Genomic DNA, 18,033 nt, shown 5'->3' on the forward strand with positions numbered 1-18,033 from the left:
CTTTGTAGGACCGATGATTTTCAGAAGAAACAAGATAATCATCTTAATCGATTGAAATTGGGTCTTTAACGCGATGGTCAACTACTTTAGAAAAGTAAAAGTTATCTAGCAACATAAATATTTACAAAAATTAAAAGCTCTACTTAAATACATACCTACATACTTTAAAGTAGGTATTGTACTTTGTCTATACTCGTATCTGCTACGAATGGAAAGTAGTACATAATGTAGACATTCCTATACAGGGTGGAAACGTTTTTAAGTGATCTCACGCTATTATTTCTAAACTATACAAGTTATCGAAAAACTAATTACTGATTCTGAAAGTGCTTCACGATCTCTATCCGACGGTACCAATAATAGGTTACAAAATAAACTGGATCTATCAGAAAATTCAATTCAAGCTTCCATACATCTAGTACAGCCACAGTCATGGCACTCATGTTTTCATAATATTATAGCAAGTAAAGCCTAAAACCAATGCTTTCCAAGAATAATTTTAAATAAAAATGCAATTTACGAGTTAATTTAAGTGTTTATTATTTAATAAAAAAACTTAACACTTCTAATATTGTTTGGCTGGCATACATTTAGTATGGAGGCTGTAAACATTTAATTTTCGGATAGATCCAGTTAATCCTGTAACCTATTATTGGTACCGTTTGAAATAGCTTGTGAAGCACTTTCAGAATCAGTCCTCAGAATCCTTCGATAACTTGTATAGTTTAGAAATAATCGCGTGAGATCACTTAACGTTTCCACCCTGTATAGTTTACACTAGCAGAAAATCATTACATTTTCTGGCAACTAGGCTCAAAGGTATTATAATTATTTTATAATGTTTTATGAAGAGAAAATTTAAGAAAATCGTAGAAACTTTATTTTCATTTTTCCCATTCAAGTCGGGCAAAAGGAAAAGACTTGAGTTAGCTCCAATGAGCCTTATCTCTATGTTGGCTTCAAAATTCTAAATTATTACTTATAACCATTATGATAAAAGCAGAATGAACTACAGATACTAACCTAATTATAAGCAAATTGTATCAATTAAGTATCCTTTCCACTACTTATTTTTTACTTAAAAAGCGCCTTCAGCCAGTGCCTCGAGCGAAACTAATAAAACTTTTTAGCGACACCCTAAAAAGCGGAACTAATGTGTTTTATGCCAAATTTTTATGGGTTATTAAAACAAATTAGCGTCTCGGGCCAAAAAACCGATATTTATACGTTTCCTAAACAATAAAACTTGATATCTAGCATCTAAATGGCTTAAGTGAAATAGTGGGCTACTGTACTGATGCGCAGTAAAGATTGCTTGAGAAAGATTTATCTTATAGAAACAGTCACTATGCTCAAATCTGTTGGTAAGTCTGGAAGATGCTTTAGGCTTTTAAAGGCCCTTTGAAATTAGGTTTTTATAAAGCAATAGGTACCTACATACACGTTCCAGTAATATCATTTTAACTCACTAACAGCTTCGGGAATACGATGTGCTAATGTGCTACAAAAATTATAGACAAAGTTTTTTTAAATATTTGTAAAGTAAATCAATATTTGAACAATCCCAAGTAACTGAAATTACAGATGGTTTCTTGCAGAGAGCACGTGAAGCTTCGCTCTTTGCTCTTTGCTAGAGACCTCCAAAAGCATTTGTTTGCCGCTAATTTCTTATTAAACGCAAATATACCTTACACTGTGTATACTTATTAAGGCAGTTGGAATCTCAATAGCTTCCGAGGAAAGCGATAATTTCAATTGTGCTAAGGAGACTCATGAGGAGCTATTGTGCGCGTGCGTCGCTCCTGGCGCGTCCACGCCCAGGATCTTGTGTGGGCCTCTATACCCAAACAAGGCGAAAGCACATCAAACTATACATTTTGGTTTACTAATAGCACATAAATTCTATACCTATGCTTAAAAAGCCAGTTGTTTAGCTCATTGTGCTATCGTCTTTGCTGTAAACTTAAGATATTCTATTTACTTTAATGTTCGCTTAGACTTTGGAAATGATCGAGGTAGTTGCTAATTAGAAATATGTTACACAATTTAGAATAAACCTCCTTAAAATCATCCTTTTTGTATTGGATCAACATAATAATATACAAAACGCTTTGTATTTTTATTATGATGTGAAGTAACGTACAGCATTATGAATAAAAGAATTTACAGTACATATTGATGACAAAACACTTCAACTATAAATTCACTAAGGTTACACATGCACATTGTATATTCATCTTTACATACCTATTCCTGCGACGCGTGTAAGTACCTGAAAATGAAACAAAATGCATAGTTATTATACAGTGTGAGTCACGTTAAAGTGTACATATGAAAATAGATGAAACTAGACCTATTTTTATCGACAAAAAAGAGGTCAAAAATTTTTTGAGATTTTTTTAAATTTGTTATAGAATTTTTTTCTTCCAATTACTAACTGTAAAGAAAACGTAATAACTTTTAAACTAAGCGGTATATCCTGATAAAATAAAAACAGTAATAATGCTAAATAACAGGCGATACTAAAAAAATACATAAAATATACAAAAAAGCCCAACAAATAATGAAAAATGATACATTTTGAAAAAAATCTGCTTTTAAATTCGTGTTTTTTTGGTTATTTGATAAATTTCTCCAAAAAATGCCCCAATAACCGGTGGTTTTTACTACTTTGTATGTTTTTTTTTTCTTTACAATAAGTAATTGGAAGAAAAAAAATTCGATAAAAAATTTAAAAAAAATCTCAAAATTTTTTTGACCTCTTTTTTGTCGATAAAAATAGGTCTAGTTTCATCTATTTTCATATGTACACTTTAACGTGACTCACACTGTATTATGTAATGATTAACTGAGTTGATTTTATGCTAATTTCTCTCAGCACTGTCTTCACTGTCCCGAAGCAGTGCAAGGGACGTGTAAAAGCGGTCTTTGTAAAAGCTCATTTGCAGAAAATAAAGTGAAATCAAATATTTGTTTTACCTTCTAATGCCAAAACAAAGCATGCAAACTTTCTTCTTTCTACTATTTGTCAAATTACTCAAAAGAAGCGCCATAAGCTCTCGGAAAATGGAACAAAAACAAACGCTCAGCTGCGCACGCGCCACATGTCGCAGGTAAAAGGTTTAGCTTGGAAGGCACCTATTTTGTTTTGTTTGAAAATGTATTGAAAATAAAATCCCATCAAAAACAATACTTGTCAAAAAAACCAAGTCTCGCAACTCAGTTGTTCTACGGTAAAAAGTTGTGAGATCCATGTAATACCAAGTCCAGGCCAGGAAATCTTTAACGTTTTACATAAATTATTGACTTGGCCATCGCACTAAATAATTTAATTTACACGTGTTTTCATGCGATGACCAAGTCAATATATTTATGTAAAACGTTAAAGATTTCCTGGCCTGGACTTGGTATTACATGGATCTCACAACTTTTTACCGTAGAACAACTGAGTTGCGAGACTTGGTTTTTTTGACAAGTATTGTTTTTGATGGGATCTCATTTCTTTTTGTATTTTGTAGACAGCAGTTATGTATCTAGAAAACTGGACCGAAATTGAAAAATTTTGCTCGACTTGGCGGTTGCACTACCGTGCCCCCAAATATTTTAGTTTTTCCTTGATTCATACACCAAACACTACTTATATTCCAAATTTGAAGCTTCTAGGTCTGCTAGAAGTGCCTTAGAATTTTGATGATCGGTGAGTCAGTCAGTCAGTGAGTCAGTGAGTGACAAAATTAAGTTATTTTGACCCGTTATAATTCTTAAACTACTGGTTCAAATTGAATGAAATTTTAAATATACCGTGTCTTTACAATGCCTGCATAGCTAATGAAAATTCAGCCTTCTAGTTTTATCCACAACGAAGTTACAGGCGGTCGAAAATGGATGGTACGGCCGTGCCGCTTTTTTGCTCGACTTGGTGGGGGCACTGCCGTGCCCCCAGATAAATGGTAAGTATTATAGGGGTAGTTTTCCTCTAGTTTGGCTAGGGAAACTCACGATAGCTAGGAGTTCTTTTAAGATTTAATAATGCTTCCGTTTCAAGAAAATGTTTTGGCAAGTGTGGAAATTATTATCAACTGCCTCAGGTATTTACTTCGAAATAACCATAAGAAAAGGAATATTAATATTTCTGTTATTGTGTTGAGAACTTGAGATAGATTTCTTTGGGAAATCACATTGTAATTCCTATCAAAAGGTCTAAAATTCCCACAAAACCTTTATAAGTAGTTTTCAGAGAAGGGAACAAGTTGATCGTGCGTTTATCATACAATAAACTTGTTTTACTGCATCCTTGAGAACAGGAAGCAATCTCCGAAGACAGGACGAGAAACATAACTTGTATCGTCACCCCGATCTCCTTCCCTAGGCTTACGCCACAATGCATATGTTGTTTCCTCAAAACAAAAAAACATCCAGCCGATTATCGTTCCAATATCCTGTTCGAAAATTCAAATTTGGAATTATGCTCAAATTCGCGCCAAAGCCTACCCTACTTCCGGCGCACGTGGGGCGGCGCACGCGTCTCACAATACAAACTTTTTGCGACCATTCAAATAGTAACTACCGACTAATGAATCGTATGTCTATCTCGCTCTATTTTGGACGTAATTTGTTTATTCGAGAGGGATGGAGGAGCCGACAGTTGGCTGCGATCGGCGTATGCCGTTGCCATATGTTGTTGAGGTTTCGAAAATTACCCGGGTGCTCCAAAACGGCGACTTTTCGATAACTGCTTTGTCTATTCATTACGGATGATGTGCACGCGCATCACGAGATGTGTATTAATAGAATTGACAAACGAACATCGGACAATAGCTTCAAATAATAATCTGGTAATAATTAAGGTTGACGCAGAACTGCCATCCTCTTCATCTTTTTATGTCGAATGCAGAATTATTATTGTAGAGCTACATGAAAACGCAGATGAAATATTTAGATAGCGCCATGCATTGATTAATTTCTATTTTCTTCTGATTAACTTCGTTGCGGGTCCAATGACAGTTTAACTTTCCCCCGGGACAAACTTGACCTTCACTGGTTGGGTTTTTATTGGCGGTCAAGGTAGATCCTGGCTACACAGGAGTTGCAGCGGTGGGAAAGAGAGGTGGGAATAGTCCCGTTAGCGCCATGCATTCGAGTTGGCAAATGAAACAACTGTTCTACCTTTCTAATAGTGTAAATCAGTAAACGATTTTCAGTTTCACAGAAGTTTCAGTCAAGAAGCAAGACGGATGCATCATGCCTTAAAATGGCATGTTAAATTACCTGTAAAAAAAACAGATAATAATGCATAGAAGCCAACTTTATATTCTACCTAATTGATTTCGTCGATTTAATTACGAATTTCTAACCACCGCAGTCACGCATTCTTCACAAAGCTCTTTCATATCTCAAAGAAATGGCCTAATTTCACAAACGTAATAACCAATAGTAATTTCTATAATTGTTTCACCCATGACCGATCGATCGATTTTTGTATCGATCCAATCGCCGCACGTGTCAGTAAAAAATGGTCAGCAAGGACCAAGAACGGTAGGATTTGGGGATTGATGAGTTTGGAGTGTAATTGTGGCGTGAATAATCGACTACTACAACTTTTTATGTAAACACAACACTATTTGAAACAGGAGAGATTAAAACTTTGTAATCTTGATTAAAGTACAGCTACAGTATTGTTTCAAAATGTAAGATTTTAGAGGCGTAAACTTTGGGGAAGTAGGTACCTCAATCTAAATTAAACAAAAAAACATTATCGTGTCACATATTTACAACATTATCCTGTCAGAAGGTCAAGTAAACTGCTTCTAAGCTTTAGATATCTGTCTATGGTGATTTGGTTTTGGAGCTTTTTGAGCTGTAATTCATCTTGCTGGTATAATCATTAAAAAAAACTAATTTTAGGATAGTTCTTTTATGTACCAATTTATATGACTTTAAAGATTAAATAAATAAATTAGTGCGCCTTCTTAATATTGATGTTAAAAAACAAACAAATATAGCTTTTTTCAAATAACCCGTTAAAGAAAGTCGTCAACTTAAAAAAGCGGTGCTCATGATCAAAAGGACCCGGCCTAGTTAAACAGGGTTAATCTCCATAAATCGAAGCGCGAACTAAGTATAGCTGGCTAAACGGATGGTTAACCCTTTCCTAAACGACTGAGTCCATAAAAATATAGTTTAGTTTACGTTAACGTTGCGGGATGTCAATGGGAACGGATGGAAATTTTGTAATTAATCATAATATCAGCTTTTATAAAAAAAAATAACCTGATTTTTTACCATTTCTTAATTTCGATAGATAAAAACTTACTTGCCTTTGGAATTCGTTTGATAATGAAATAAAGAAAATCATTACCAATTTAATCATGTCAATTGTCTATTAAAAATAGTTTCTTTGTTCTCATAGTTCATAATATAGGTTTTTGAAGTCACAGCATTTCAATACTTATTAATTTTACGATAAAACAGACATAGAAATAAAAAGTCACGTTTCAGTTATTATTTAAAAATACAGTATCTTTACTTTCAAATATTTTGTAGTCAAGCAAAATGTTTAACTAAACCCTCACTTTTCACGTTAATGGTCACTGATTGCGACGAGATTTTGATAAAGTCATTTGGACCAAGAGTCCGTTGTTTGTTTAGCATTAAATATTATAATAGGGGTCTAAACGACCCGTCGGTAAATAAAGGGTTGATTCCGAATTTATTGGCCCAACATATGGACGCTTTTTTGTTGGATCAAATATTTGGCTTGTTGATGATTTGAGTAAACATTGGATTTTGTATGACTGTCATTAAATATTAGCAGGCTAAACGTTTAGTGAGATTGAGTTTTAATTGAGACATCGCCTTTATTTTGTTGTGTTAAAAATAATTTTTAATAATTTCAAGATAAACTATCAAATTAAAATGCTTGTAATTTTAGTTATCAATTCAAAGTAGGTACCTACATTGGCTTCACTAACATACTGAGGTAGTATCTGGGTGCGTAGTTTTTGTAGAGCTTTATACAATTTTACATCAGCAAAAAATCTAACAAAACAAAAGTGAATCTGACAGATTCCAACAACAGCCGACAGCCGCGACAAGCGCGCAGATTAAAAGCTCATAAGTCAAAAAATTACAAAATCAATCAGCACCAAGACACGGTAGCGCGAAGTCCCGCGGTGTGACCAGTGTTGCTACCGCGGGTGGTAAAAAAACTGATCGATTTGCAAAAAAAGTGTTCACTTTCGGTGAATTCGGACGAAGCTGATTTTGCACGCCCACTCAGTGGGCAAACGCCGATGGACAGGTCGGAAAAAATACGCCAATCATTGTAGTTGTTTTTTGTTTGGCTATCATAGAACTGTGACGACAAAGGTTCCGACGGGACAAGATATCAGCTGAACTTAGTAAATAAATACTTTTGTAGGTAAGTAAAACAAATACTTAGGTAGCTGCAAAAATAATATGGGAAATAAAATATTAGAAAAGGCAATTAAAGAAAATCGCTCTTACCAATTAAAATATGTATTTAAGTTGGGTTGAAATTTGAGTTTTCAATTTAAGTACTGTTGTTTGCGAATAAACGAATAGTGATCGGGACCTAAATTAGTATTTCAGTTCATTTAACTGTCCCGTATCAGATTAAAGAGTAATGTATTAATTTCACTTTTGTTTACACAACTAAAAAAAACATACATTGGTTTCAAGTGCCCGGCAATTGAAGGAATAAACTGCTTTATCCAGGTCAGATCTGATACGCTAAATTACACAAGTACCTTCACTAATGACAGCCATCGGGCCCGTCTCCGGGAGCACTTCAAATTACTTATCATAACAAACGTAAGTCGCTTATTTCCAGTTATTTCTCAACTCAAAGGATGTTCTGATTAAGTCATCACCTAAATGTGTCGATATCAACACTTAGCCGCCATTTTCTGAATGACACGTCGTTTGCGTTTGTGATTGTTGGGTATCAAGATTTCCGGGTTGTATTTAGTCTGGATTTTACATTCCGAACTTATTCACCAAGAGGAAAAAGATCAGCATTACGTTTTTTCTGCTCGCATTATTCACATTATTCTAAGAGTAATTTTGTGAGTTATTATTAAAACTCCTTTCGACTTTTAAGCTCTTAAGTACAATAGTTAGATGCGTGTTACGACTTTCAAACATTAAAATTAACTATTAGACAGGTCAATAGACAAACTAATTTAATCAAATTTCCCTAGACCTCCTCAGATGCCTTCCTTTATAAATAAGTCAATCAAAAGGTTTCCAAATCAATCGTCGAAAAAAGTTTTTCACACTAGCACCCGCGAATAATGAAACTGCGGGAGACCTGCGTTCTAAATTTAAATCGAATTCGAACAATGGCGTCACGCGGTTCGAGCCTTTTCGGGAATGACATCTAAAGAAGTGGCAAAAAACTCAGTTTTGTACTTACGCGCGTTCTGCTACAGGCTTCTGAATTAACAGATTAATTATGTTGTGGTATTCAATTTTTTAATTTAATTAGAATTGTCGGTCATGGGTGAAGGTTTGGGTGGGATATTTTTTAGTGCCTTAAAAGTCCCAAGTGTGGGTCAAAACACCAAACCTAAGTTGTTTCTGGTGGTTTTGGGGAGATCTTATATTGACGCATAGGATTGACACCATTGAAAATTTTCACTGAAAGAAAAATGTGCAACGAAAAATTTACGAAAAGTACGACCTATTTTGCAATCGGATATTTTTTCTTCTAAAAACTTTTTGCGTCATCTCTCTGTCAAAACTTCTGTCTTCTGTCAATCAATCAAAACCCGAAAATATTTTACCCTATTTACAAGACCATGTAAATATCGTTCAGTACACTAGCATGGCATGAGGCGTGCTTGGTGAGGCGATGGCGTCGGCGGTGGCGGCTCGGCTGGCGGGCAGCATCGCCAGGAACCCCCTGGCTGAGGGCCTCAACCCGAGGATCTCTTCGGAGACCTTCACGAAGGAGATCATTGATGATCATCAGGTTGATATGGATGACACCCTAATATATTGATCCACTAAAGTAATACTAACGTATTTACAAAAGGGAAATGTTTTATATTTTATGTGCTCAATGTTTTGATCTCAGGGTCTGTGTATAGATTACCCACGCTGAACTGTCCCACCAAACTCAATGACAGGGGGGCGCTACCATCGTTCAACTATATGGTTTCCAACATGGCAAAAATCGAAATCAGCGATCCGGTATTGACGGTGGCGCCCCACTGTCAATGTCATGCATAGGACAGTTCAGTATTTTGGAACTATACTCGTATTTTCGCCGACTTTTACGTCGTCTATAGTGTTAGAAGTGGTATTAATATCAGTAATTTTTATTCAGAACCTGAACTCCTCTTCCTCATACACCCTGACGAGTGGCCAGAGCGAGTTCAGTGGCGATGTGGACCGATGGATCCGGGGCACCTCTATGGAGAGCACTGGAGTGCAGAATAGCAGGTCTTATGATCAATTAATTTGGGAAATATTGAAAACTCTAAACCAGCTATATATCTTTACGTCTGGAGTCTCTTGCCAAGTTTATGCTACAGCTGCTTCCTTGCTCCACTATCCAGCGTGGCGCATAAGCCAAATCCTTTATTTTCCTCTGGAAAATTCAAGTAGCGGATTGTGGAGTGGAGACTTAATGAGCTGATGATGATGACCTTTTTCTAGGACCCGCCTAGTCCAGCGTTCAACCCTGGCCATGGTGCCGTCCCTGGGCACCTCGGGTATGTGGTACGTGCTCGCCATGATCCTGCCGCTCTTCAGCATCAACACCAACTGCACGCATTGGCGGTGTAATCCTAGGTAAATACCACAAAGCACGGGAATTTTTCCATCTCATGGGAATTTTTACAAACTGTTTAGAGTCTCCAAAATTTTAGACTTCCTCATCTCATATACCCACGGCTGCAAATCCTTTATAGGCTCTCCATAGATTCTGTGTGGTAAAAAGAACCCTGCGATGTCACTAGTTAGTGAATTAAATCGACTTTTTATTGACTTCAAAGCTACCAAAAATGTTATACCCATTTAAAAACTTATTTCAGCCAGATTGATTATTTTTATATCGATTTAGATAAATTGATAAAAAAAGATTGTCTTTAAGCCTATGCGCAGACCATTGATTTTTCGTCGACCGATAGTTTAGTCGGGCAGTTGATCAGTATGGGCATGTATGGAAGTGCGCACATTACGCCGATTCGATTTGGCCGATTCTTTATTACAATTTAAAATCGGGCACACCTATCGGCCAACTAAAAATCGATGGTCTGCGCCTAGTCTAAAAGAGAGAAACATTTAATATGGTCTCTCCCATAATAACTAGTCTCTATCCAATCCAGAGACACGTAACGCCACCTATTCTCAGTTGGCGTAAAATATCTGCCTTCTGGTTCTCAACCGAACCGGATCATCTTGCTAGTTGTGCCATCTACCGAGTGTCTGTTGAAGCTACTACTTTGTTGAGGGATGTTTTATTACCGCTCTACATTTTATTTAGCTTGAGTTTAGCAACGGTCACTAGATGTCCCGTTTTTGCTGAAATGTTATTTTTGTAAAAATATTTTTTCCCAATTTAAACTGTCTTACCAGAAAGAGTTAAACGCGCGTTAAATACTAATGTAAATAACATTGACTACGGAAAAGTAATTTTAAATTAGCGTTTAAGAGCGTTTACGCCGTTTGACGCAAAAACAGTACTTTTTCAACCCGTTACAATCATTAACCAGTTAAATTACAAATATGTTATAGGCATAAATAATTACGCAATTTCGTCGTCTAAATAGTTGAGAAAATATTTCGATTAGTGTAGTATTTAAGAATTCTATCAAGATAAGTCCGCACAGGTTTTGAAATTTCCACTTTAGCGTCAGTTTACAAGCTGAATTTTTTTATAAAAATACTGTGAAAACGATATAAAAAACATTTATATCCTATAGCATAGGTCCTTAGGCAAATAGGTAGTTGAGAAAATTCTTAGATTTAAGCATTTTACAATAAGTAATCACAAATTCAAAGAACGTGAAATACCCAAAAATAAAAGTTATTTTTACACCATTATTCTTCTCTAATTCAACATAAAAATAGCTTAATATAATAAAATAACATCTTCTTTAAAATATTTACTTTGAAACGATATATAATTCATTGTTATTGTTTTGCTATTGGCTCCGTGCACGATTACAGCGCCAACTAGCGTCCACAACTTTGAGGGCTCTGTCACATTGACATTTAGGTCGTATATTTGTGAAAAATATCGAAATGAAAAAATAACAAATATTTTCGACTAATAAATTGTTGTGAATACCACGATTTGGGTGGAAAAAAGGTTTTGAAATCATTTTGGTCATTCAAATCAAATGAGGTAAGTCCAAAAATTGTGTTGAATTTTGATTGTGTTAGGGTTTGTTTACTTCATTTATAGTTGTAGTTTTACAGTAAAACAAAAAGAAAAAGCTACTTTAACGGTTTAATTATATAACAGTAAATATAATTAAATGTTCCTGTATCGCTAGTAATAAATTAAATATCGTTTTCAGATCGAAATTAGTATTGTTTTGAAGACCGGGTTTGTGAGTGTTACAATATCAAAATCCAACCACAAACCGTATTTAAAGGAAAGTTGTTGGTATTGGCTGGACAAGTCCGAGATGTAGAAGAATTAAGAACAAAACAAGGGCAGAGTTCAATAATTCACGCTCTCATCATAAGGCAAACATCTGTGCACAACAACTACTGTGACTCATTTTTGTACAACCACGTTGTATAGTTTAGTTATTTCCAAATTGTAAACGGCTATTAAACCAGTCCTATTGAAATACAGTCCACTCTTTTATTTAAGTTCCCAGTAGGACCCTTTTCATGTGATTAATTAATGATATTAAAATGTAATAAGTAGAATCGCTTTGCCATTGACAGATACATCTGATGACAGAGCTTACATTATTTCTACTTTTGACCACCATGAGCGCTGCGATCGATTATGTTTCCCCCACCTAGTACTTCGCACCCAGCGAATAAACATTTGAAAACTATTAAAAAACGCCGCGCGCGAATCATTTCCAATGATGCCCCTTGAAAGGCCGCGCTTCGCGTAAACGCTCTTAACGCACGTTTTACTTTTTGTGGTAAGTCCCTAGTATGCTTTTCAGCCATCTCGGATCTTATAATCGAATCTCGACTTACGCCCGTATTCACAAACAATGCTTGCATAAGTGAAGCAGCAAATCGAATGCACAGCGTTGAGTAAAGCTCTATGATTGGTTCACCCTGTGCGTCCACGCGCTGTGATACTTCATAGTAATGTTTGTGAATAATGCTAATCATGATTACTTTCCCTGTTTCCTCGTGGTCTTACTTTATGCTTGCTTTGTCAAATTAATCTTGAACAAGCAAATGTAAATCGAGCAGTGTGATCTGTTACGCCCTCAGCGCCGTGCTGACCACTGCTGAGCTGGTCATCGCCCACATCGCGAGCATCTGCGAGAGGGTCCGGGCCCACCTCCGAAGGCTCGCCCAGGATCAGGTGGCCAGGGACCTGTTTGCGACCGCCATGGATGTCGTCCTGGTGGTGTACGCCGTCGGCTTCCTCATCCTCTCCATGTACCAGGCCTCGATTATCGGTTGAGTGGTTTTGGACTCTAAATTTACGAAGTGACTCAAGACTCTTTTTTCTTGCAGTGGTTATGGACTTAATAGGCGATTCAAGACTTTGGCAATTTTGTATACTTATGTAGAGTCTGTTTTCTAAAGTTAGAATATTTTAATAATGTTAACATTAATACTATTTAATATAAGTGTTTTTGAGTCAAAGTTGAGTTACAGAATGTCACAAAATAAAGTGAATTTAGAGTCTAAACTTATAAATAGTGAAGTTTACAGTCGGTTTTAGATGCTGTCCGATGTTGTTGCAAAATGTTGTTCTATTACACTTTTGGTCCACAATATTGTGTTTTAATTATAGTCTTTTTCACGTAAGATGATCCGTATGACACTTCAAGGTTATCCATATTACGCATACTACATATGCAGAATAATTTTGAAAAAATATTTGTATTTTATTAGCAATATAATAAAAAAAAATAACTACCTTGTCTTGAAATATATAGTAAAATCTGAGTCTATTGATTATATTTTAATTAAATACGATGTAAAAATATTATTTATTTCATGTACGCAATGTGTGAAACGGAATAGATTTAGTGCTGGGGTATTTCTTGTATAATAAAATCGATTATTTCCGCGGTTCATTAATCGATTGCAGTGAATACTTAGTTATTAAAAACATCACAAAAATCAACTATATTTTTCGATTATTGACTTTAATAAACGCATTAAAAATAAATTAATGGTTTTTAATTTAAAGAAACAGAACCAGTACTTTTTAGGAATCGTTTTTTTGAACATGAACCATGAAATTTGAATATTAGTCCAGTAGAATTAGCTTTTAAATCGGAAATAATTCCTACAAAAGATTTTATTGTTTTAATGGCTTCTTTGGTTGCCCATTAAGACTCTCCTAAGTTTTCGACTTCGACGGAGTTGTGCTTAAGTGGTGGGGGCCCCCGAAAGAGGCATTTTTTCGGTTTTCCGGTTATACCGCGTAAAGGACTTACTCTATCAAAAAGTGGTCTTCATGACGGTTGAAGGGCACTTAATCCTGCATTGAATAAGACCAAATTCATATGTTTTGGACAAACCGTTCTCGCGCTAAAGTTCGGCAAAGTAGAAAATATACGTATAATTAATGACCCTCTCCACGTCCAATGATTTGTTACCCACAGGCTTCCAAGTCTTGAAAAGGGCCACCTCAACCAGTGTAACCCTATCAAGGCTTACGAGCTTGATGCGCCTATCCTTGTTCGTCCCAGACGTTCCTTAACTGCGGTTGCTGCACCTCTTCCTGGCACTCACCTGAACGACTCTGTGTTACCTACTGTGGCTGCCTCTCTTCCTTGTATCCTCCTGCATGACTACGTTGCCTAGCCGTATGCCTGGTCTAAGGTTCGACGTCAAAAATCAACAACAACAAGTTCATATTAAAACGCTGAAGAGTTTTTTGTTTGTTTGTTTGAACGCGCTAATCTTAAGAATTACTAGTTTGATTGAAATCATTATTTTTGTGTTGAATAGCTCATACATTGAGGAAGGCTATAGGATATATACAATCACTCTACGACTAATAGAGGCGATGCAGTAAAGAAAAATGTTGCAAGCACGGGAAATAGTATTTAAACTATTTTCACTCGTACGAAGTTGATTTTGTGGCGTCGAACCTTGGACCAGGCATATGGCTAAGCAATTAAATCGTACAGGAGGGTACAAGGAAGAGGGGCAGCCACATTAGGTAACACAGAGTCGTTCAGGAGAGTGCCAGGAAGAGGTGCAGCAACCGCAGTTAAGGAACGGCTGGGACGAACAAGGATAAGCGAATCAAACTCGTGAGCCTTGTTAGGGTTACACTGGTTAAGGCGACCCTTTACAAGGCTTGGAAGCATGTGGGTAACAAGCCATTGGACGTGGAGAGGGTCATTAATTATACGTATATTTTCTACTTTGCCGAACTTTAGCGCGAGAACGGTTTGTCCAAAATATATGAATTTGGTCTTATTCAATGCAGGATTAAGTGCCCTTTAACCGTCATGAAGACCACTTTTCGATAGGGTAAGTCCTTTACGCGGTATAACCGGAAAACCGAAAAAACGCCCCTTTCGGGGGCCCCCACCACTTAAGCACAACTCCGTCGAAGTCGAAAACTTAGGAGAATCTTAATGGGCAACCAATGAAGCCATTAAAGCAAAAAAATCTTTTGTAGGAATTATTTCCGATTCAATCAATTTTTGTGTTTAATTCTACTGGCCTATATTATCAATAAAAAATTGTTACAATAATATTTGTAATTGTAAAAAACATGTTTTTTGTTAAATAACACCTTTAAAAAATATTTCTCTAAAAGTAGGTTTTACTAACTCTTCGAAAAAAATCGATAGATAAATCGCTATGGTTTAGTTATGTGACATCTCTAAATCTTTCAAACTCGAAACGTCATACGGATCATCTTAGGTGAAAAAGACTATAGTCCCTTACTAACTGCTAAAAATAAATCCCTACTAATATTATAAATGCGAAAGTAACTCTGTCTTTCTGTGTGGCTTTCACGTCTCCACTGAACCGATTTTGATGAAAGGCATATAGATAGTTTGAGTCCAGGGAAAGAATAAAGAAAGGGATAGTTATATCCCAGTTTTTGAAAAAGTTTTTCTGTGTCGGACAAAATTTCACGCGGACGAAGCCACGGGGGGAAGCTAGTAAATAATAAATCACAGTGCCACCGCCACTACCGAATACACCACCACACATACATAAAGATGCCACTAGTACGAGTAGGTATACGTAGGGGGAAGAAACCCCAATCATCATTGCCTAAAATTATATGATGACACTATAAGCGTAAAACGAGGAACCACTTTGATATCAAGTGTCAATTATTCAGAAGTTTCACAGAATACCTTATCTAGTAGAAACAGTAAGCAGCACTTGTGATAAGATAAAGGCAAATATGTGTAATAATTACATCCCTACTATTTACAAACTTTAGTCCTGTTGTTTATCTGTAAAAAAAACTGGTTCAAAGATGCATGGAAGGAACTGAAATACATATTTAATGTATTGGAGATTCACACAACAAAGTAGGTAAGGTAGGAGCAAAAAACAGGCAGTCCTATAGCTAGGAAGCGATCTCTTCCAGAGTCGGGGAGAGGTAAGCTTGTTTAACCTCAAATAGTAAAACATTATCATCATCATCATCATCATCATCATCATCATCATCATCATCATCATCATCATCATCATCATCATCATCATCATCATCATCATCATCATCATCATCATCATCATCATCATCATCATCATCATCATCATCATCATCATCATCATCATCATCATCATCATCATCATCATCATCTCAGCCATAGGACGTCCACTGCTGAACATAGGCCTCCCACAATGCTTTCCATGTTGCCCGGTTGGTAGCGGCCTGCGTCCAGCGCCTTCCTGCTACCTTTATGATGTCGTCGGTCCGCCTTGTGGGTGGACGTCCCACGCAGCGTTTTCCGGTACGCAAACATATTATATTTAGATGTAAAGTTAAATAAGGTTTTGTAATTTGTGTGCCATAGAAAAAGGGAGGGGTCATAACTTTGTTTATTATCGCACCGGTGTACTGATGTGAATTCACCTTAATTAGGTCACAAATGTTTACCTTCCACATATTTCTCGCGGCCTTGGCATAGCGTGGCTTAATCACACGTCATGCGAAACTATTTCTCGAAAGTGAAATCATGTAACAATAATCCCGAATTGTTTGTACAGTGACCGAGAATGCATTAATCATTTATTGTTTTCAGAAATTTATTGTTTTACTTTGTAATATTGGTTGGTAATCCAAAATTAAGCGGAAAGGTGAAAATGTAACAATGACACATGATATAACCTACCTACCCTTGTAACTACTCTTTATATCACGTGGGTGAGCCACGTGTAAGCGGGACTTCCCAATTTTCTGTCCCACCATTGCTACTCCTGTAGAGTCAGGATATACAGTTTGGCCTCCAATGAAATCCCAGTTATACAGTTTGCTTGGTTTCTACCCTACATAATACTTGGGTGAACCACGTGTAAGCGGGACTTCCCACTTCTTTTTCCCACCCCTTCAACTCCTGTATAGCCAGGATCTACAGTTTAACGTGATAGACAGCAACATTTATCAACACGGAAAGGGATCGTAACCGTAAATCGAGGCGGTCAGTATTCTTCGTGAAAAACTCCATACTTCAACGCACACTTATCCACACCGTAACATAAACGCACCGCCTCGCGGTTTTCAGCACGCAAAATGCGATGACAGCTCTCGAAAGGCGATACGGTGTTGATCCCTTTCCGAGTTGATAAGTCGGCTATGACCTTAACCGTAAACCATAATGGGCGAGCAGGGTAATAAAAGGAATTTTAAGTTATAAAAGTTTAAAAAAAACTGAATAACTACGTAGGTACGATACCTTTCCACTAATCATTACTTTAGCCCCAAACTACATTATAGAGCTTGCATTGTGCTAACCCTCTTTCTGGCGCAGTCGGTTAAAAACATCTCATATTATAATAAAATTAGGTAACTTAGTTTTCAAACTTCATCATTATTTGACCGTATCCGTAATTAAGTAGATGACTCTACCTTGAATGTGACTGATAGAGAATGATGTAAAGCATCATGAAAATGAACAAAAAATTATAATATTTGAGTCTATTACTTTAAAACTATTTCATAGTTTTTTATCATTGCAGTTTCGAATAGTGATGCCGTAATCGTCACAAGGTGCAGTGTGTGCGTCACAGAACGTATGCGCGGTATAATCAGTAAGTATAGGCATTCCACATGCTCCAATAGTAGGTACAGTTGCGCACAAGAGTGTTATGAAAAAAATATTTTGATTTTATCCAAATTTTTTGTAAGAATAGGGGAGACCTAGGAGAGTTGTAACAAAGATGAGTTGTCACAAAGCCAATTTCTCTACACCTATGGTAATAGTTTGACAGTTTCACGCAAACTATGGAGTATCGAAAAAACAAGGAATTCGCGAAGTTGCTAGCTCGATTTAATTTAAACACTTAGTTTTAGTTGTTCTCTCACCACCACCTCTGTTACAACTCCTCGGTCTCCCCTACCTACGTCAATAGCTGCTACAGGAAAGAGGTATACTGGTATAGTTTTTAATTTCACAATGAAATTTAAAACTATGCCTGTTTCCTGTTCGGCCCTGACGTCACAGGGAAATTTAAAATTATAGTAGAAACAACTACCTAGGTACTAATAGTGGAGCCTAACAAATACCTAATTTATGTCGGAGCCAGGCCAGATGACAAAATTTCAATTATTATTTGTCCGTCAGACAGATAATTAGAAAATATTAGACTCATATTTTTTATTTTCTTTCATAATTAAATAATGACAGTGCTACATCGAGT

General features: G+C 36.4%; 1 protein-coding gene across 2 annotated transcripts; it reads left to right on the forward strand.

The window, feature by feature from the left end:
- The first annotated feature begins 8,763 nt into the window (after positions 1-8,763).
- LOC135076604 (uncharacterized) lies at positions 8,764-12,957 on the forward strand. 2 transcript variants are annotated; one of them, XM_063971033.1, is made up of 4 exons: positions 8,764-8,995; positions 9,353-9,468; positions 9,685-9,819; positions 12,424-12,957. In XM_063971033.1, exons 1-4 carry the CDS (start codon positions 8,876-8,878, stop codon positions 12,638-12,640), a joined length of 588 nt encoding a protein of 195 aa, XP_063827103.1. In that variant the 5' UTR covers positions 8,764-8,875; the 3' UTR covers positions 12,641-12,957. The 2 variants fall into 2 exon arrangements, with proteins under 2 accessions (XP_063827103.1, XP_063827104.1); XM_063971034.1 differs by having other exon boundaries at positions 12,445-12,957.
- Positions 12,958-18,033: the final 5,076 nt, after the last annotated feature.

Source organism: Ostrinia nubilalis, chromosome 12, assembly GCF_963855985.1.
Source record: "Ostrinia nubilalis chromosome 12, ilOstNubi1.1, whole genome shotgun sequence".
Classification (NCBI taxonomy): domain Eukaryota; kingdom Metazoa; phylum Arthropoda; class Insecta; order Lepidoptera; family Crambidae; genus Ostrinia; species Ostrinia nubilalis.

Bases quoted from the DNA above. Each gene is read 5' to 3' on its own strand.
- LOC135076604 (XM_063971033.1), top strand. From the start codon at position 8,876: ATGGCGTCGGCGGTGGCGGCTCGGCTGGCGGGCAGCATCGCCAGGAAC. The intron at 9,469-9,684 runs GTCTTATGATCA...ACCTTTTTCTAG, and splicing joins ACTGGAGTGCAGAATAGCAG to GACCCGCCTAGTCCAGCGTT. The intron at 9,820-12,423 runs GTAAATACCACA...TAAATCGAGCAG, and splicing joins CATTGGCGGTGTAATCCTAG to TGTGATCTGTTACGCCCTCA.